The following is a 4,526-nucleotide window of genomic DNA, read 5'->3' as shown; positions in this document are numbered from 1 at the left end:
GGTGTCCTCCCGGGACCCCCCCCCCCCCTACCTTCTCAGCAGTCTCTGCGTGTGCTTTCGGGGCTGCCCGACGTCGGGACCGTAGAGCTTCGCGTGCCGGTAGAGGCTATAGTTACTCAGAAGTTGGCGTAAGTGAATAAAATCTTGTCCCAGCTGGAAGCCGTCGATGTAGATCCCAGATTTCTTTCTGAAGCTGTTGGGCTCTGGGGAAGACACGGGCGCATCAGCACCCCACGCTGGGTTTGGGGTACAAAATAAGGCGGCTCGTTCTACGTGGGGAGTAGGGGGCTTCACGTGGGCTGGCAATGGTACGGGCGAGATATTTGAAGGTGACAAGCATGAAACCAAAAGCCCTCCGGCACCCTGTCCCAGCCAGTCCCCATGGGTGACATCCTGCACCTCACAGAGCATCCTTCACCTCATCTCAGAGCCTTGGTAGGAGCAGCAAAATCATCTCAGTTTGCTCATTCGCTGGACCTTTTGTGAAATCCCTCCTGACAAATTAAGACCTTAATATTTCCCAATAAAACATCACCTTGCTTTTACAGGCCATCATCCAAAGCATCCAAAATTACCAGCCCGTACCCCGCGGTGGTACCTCCCCAGGTGACCGCTGGCCCACAGACCAGCTTCCCACTTACCGTTCCCGAGCTCCCAGGAGATGTTGTACCTCTGCGAGGAGCAGTAGTCCAGCAGCGCCCGGGCATTCGAGCTGTCCCACCGCAAGCCGTCTTTCCGCAGCAAGGCGTTGAGCCCAAAGATCAGATGAAACCCTGAGCAGTTTGCAAAGCTGTAGAGAATATCCAACGTATTTCCTGCACGGAGGAGAAAGGGAGGATGTTTATCTGAAGGTTACGGCGTGCTAGTTGAGCTCCGGCCAAGCACCAAACTTTAGTGCCTGTGTTTATTTAGGCTGGTGCTGCAGATACGCCAAGCTCTCCCAGCCGGACAAAAGAGCCCAGACCTTAACTCCACACCACCCTGGCAAGGCGTTGAGATCCCCCCAACTCCTGCAGCAGCTGAACGCTATTAAATACGAGGTGGCAGACAGTAGAAAAAGATTTCTTTGAATATTTTTCTAAGGGGGGGAAATGTTTCTCATTCAGCGGTTTCAGCTCCTAACAGCCTACGACCCTTTTGCTGTGGGGCGGAGATTTGCAACCCCTGGGTGATAAACCCTAGCAGAAAAATCCATCGAAGTCTTACTTGTAATGGTGGTGTTTTTGTGTTTTTTCCGGTTGTGCTCTGCAAGAATCAGCTTCTCCTGGCTGGGCCACTGGGCCCGCAGCACCTCCTCAACAGCAGCAAACGCAGGTCTGGAGCCACAAGCCTCTGCAGGGCAGAAGGAGGATGGATAGCAATTAAATCCTCGTCTTCACGGCCAGGGGCCGGGGTCCGAAGGGCTGCATCCCTCGGGAGGGGATGCAGGCTGAGAGCCAGCCGTGCACTTCCATGAAACTACTTTTACAACATTAACCACGTAGAAAAAGAGGGCTGGCTGGAATGTATTTTATATATATATCTATATAACGTGTATTTCCAAATTGATGGTGATGGAGATGGGTGAGCGGGAAAAGACCGAGTTGTGCTTCTGGAGGCTGGGATCATGGCGGTCACACCCCAATAAACTATTTTAGGAGCAGCACCATCCGGAAATCCTCGTTCCAGTGAGCTGACGAAGCGCGGGCTGCGGTGCCCGAGGAGCAGATAAGCGGGCAGGGCTAGGGCAGGGTTCCTGGGCTGCCTTGCTGTCGGCAGATACGGGGCAATGCTTCCTGCGCTGCCCGGCTCGGGCAGGGGAAAGCGCCGGCTACCCTGCACTGCTCCAGCGGCAACACCAGTGGGAATCATAGATGCTTTTTCTTCAAAGCTCATGGTCTTTTGTGGCATGTAAACCAGGAATAAGCCATAATCAGAGAGCAAGGCATGAGCCGGTGCCACCATTACCCAGAGACGAGGTGGCCGCTCAGCAAAGCGTTACGAGGGGAAAAGTACCACTCGACTTCAAAACTGAGCATCACCAGTTGTACGGTGATGTACCTTACACTGTTGTGCTATGTACCACAGGAATAGATTGGAATTTTTTTCATCTGAAACACCTCTAGAAGGGTTTATGTGCTTTTACTATGTTTAAAGAGGAAATGGACTTTAATGCAGTGGGAAACCTTACGCACCAGGAGCAACCTCGAGCAGTCGGCAGTGGTCCGGTGGGTTTGCATTCGCCCTCTCAAAGCGACTGGAGGGCAAGGCTGCACCCCCAGCCTAGCTCTGCCTTTGGCCAGGATTAAGAAAACGGACACTCTGTTCTCATCAGATTATTTCTTCCATCCGTTACTTACTTTTCGTAATGAAACCACAACTTCTGAGCTGACCTTGACCACCTCCCAGGCGGTGGGGGAGCTCCCAAGGCTACCGCGAGGAGGATGAGGCAGCAAAGGGAGAGTCCCAGCAGACACCGGGGTGGACGTGAGGTCCCCCGTGCCCTTCCTTGCTTTCCCACGGCTGGCACAGCTCCTCCCACGGACCGTGCTGAAGGTCCACAGATTCCCTCTCCACGGAGGAGAGCCACGCTGACCCCGCGTAAGACCCCCACCAGCACCGCTGTGGCATCCCTTGTCACATCCCCAGCCTGCATCAAAGCCACCTCCTAAACCCAGGACAGTTTTGAGTCTAAGAGGTTGATGCCCATTTTACCTTGCTGGGCCTGAAGTTCCCAAAGGATTTTTTCTTCCGAAGTTGAATCCTTGTAGGGATCAAAGATGAGAAAATCTGTTTCAGTGCCGCCAAACCTCAGGAAACCTGGGGACAGGGCTGTCGCCAAGGCACGCAGTTTGGGATTGCTGAGGAAGAGACATCAAGAAACAGAAACAGTCTGTTCATACAGACTCTGTCTTTGGTGTAGAGGCTGAACATGGCAATTGCTCGGAGGGACGCGCTGCGGGAGGTGACCCGGGGCTACTCAACGGCCTCGGGGCATTCATGACCCCTCGCTGGTCCCGCGCCCCAGCCCCCTGCACTGTGCAACAGGGATGCTGCCGGCCGAGTGGGTTGGGAGAGCATCGGAGAGGGGCAGGCGTTCCCCAGGGAGCACGCTCACCGACAGGGAGTCAAATCCCCGGGACAAAGTAAGGCAATACTTCAAACCAGGTTTGGTTTGTTTTGGTTTGTTTTGTTTTGCCCTAAGCATCCTTCTCCCCTAGATTTTTTGCTTTTGTTTATACAAAACTAACATAGCAGTCCTGCGAGAAGGTGGACTTAAAACTGACTTCACACCATCAGTCCCAATTTCTATCAATGACAGCCAAAGCGATTGCTTTTATACCCGAGAGAGGTTAATAATCCATGCTGGGACAAGCATCAGGTTTAACAAAGCAGGTTTATAAAACAACATAACTCTGCCCCTGCGACTTGCGCTCACCCCGGCGCAGGATGTGCAGCACCCGCACCCGGCCTTCGCTGGGGGAAACCGCGAAGCATCGGAGGAAGCCGGGCTCGCAATCACTATCAGCTCGGTGAGGACCGACAGCGGGTTAGAGGCCACCAAGTACTTCCCCACTTCTCGGGGCGGTGGGGCCGGTCCCAGACCGAACCCCAAGGTGTGCGGTTGGGGCTGGAGGTTGGAGACCTGAGCATCTTTCTCCCCACCTCAGTGAGAAGGAAAAAGATGGAAGTGGTGGGAGGAGGGAAATTGGGACCAGAGAAATACCACGGGGCTGAAAAAATATGGGATTGGACAGATGAAAAGGAAAGTAATTAAGCTAGCTTCCAGAAAAGGTAGCATCGAAAGGAACAGAGTACAAAAAATAGAGCAAAAGCAGGGCAGAAAAGGCAAGAGCGAGGTCAGAGCCAGAAGAGCAGGCAGGGAACACCACCACTCCGCAACCCAGAGTTGTTCAGTGTTACCCAAGGGGGAAGAAAGGTTTTGTTTTTAGGATCTCTCGGTCCAGCTCTGACGGTGACAGACCTTCCAGGGCATTTACTTGACTTTATGTTGACGGTTGCCCAGCAAATATCCGCAAAACTGCCCGAGGACTCGGATGATTTTTATCTCACAGAGCAGCAGGGCTGGCAGCCCCCAGCCCTACCATACCAACCCCCTCTGCTCGGCAGTTTCCTTCTCTTTTTTTTTTCCTGCTTGCAAAGCAGCTCCTCTCTCAAGTTAATCCCCCTCCAACTAGTGCCTTCCCTTCCCTTCCATCCACCCATCCCTGCCACCCATTCCCCCGACCACAAGCCAAGCTGCTCAGCTCCCACCCATGGCAGGTCCTGCCTGCCCACGCCTGGGAGGATGAAATCGGTGAATCCCGAGGGAGAGGGGATCCAGCAGCTTCCCCCAGCCCCAGGGACGGGGTCTCCAAGCTCTAGGGATGGGGTCTCCTGGATCCAGGGGTAGCGTCTCCCACCTCCAGGGATGGGGGTCTCCTGGATCTAGGGATGAGGTCTCCAAGCTCTAGGGATGGAGTCTCCCGGATCCAGGGATGGGGTCTCCTGGATCCAGAGATGGGGTCTCCCAGCCCCAGGGATGG

General features: G+C 54.2%; 1 protein-coding gene across 1 annotated transcript in view; it reads right to left on the bottom strand.

Moving 5' to 3' along the window:
• The window catches only part of HPSE (heparanase), a gene marked incomplete at both ends in the record, with an annotated part of 8,139 nt that extends 4,494 nt beyond the window's left edge, over positions 1-3,645 (bottom strand). Inside the window, 5 exons of the mRNA XM_009705382.1 lie at positions 32-203; positions 642-815; positions 1,207-1,332; positions 2,695-2,840; positions 3,447-3,645. Of these exons, the coding sequence (XP_009703684.1) occupies positions 32-203; positions 642-815; positions 1,207-1,332; positions 2,695-2,840; positions 3,447-3,645 (817 nt within the window). The remainder of the gene's footprint in view (positions 1-31; positions 204-641; positions 816-1,206; positions 1,333-2,694; positions 2,841-3,446) is intronic.
• Positions 3,646-4,526: the final 881 nt, after the last annotated feature.

The sequence above is a fragment of the Cariama cristata genome, unplaced genomic scaffold (assembly GCF_000690535.1).
Source record: "Cariama cristata isolate BGI_N322 unplaced genomic scaffold, ASM69053v1 scaffold34758, whole genome shotgun sequence".
Taxonomy (NCBI): domain Eukaryota; kingdom Metazoa; phylum Chordata; class Aves; order Cariamiformes; family Cariamidae; genus Cariama; species Cariama cristata.
Note: the sequence above shows the minus strand (reverse complement) of the source record. Positions and strands in the feature narration are given on the sequence as shown.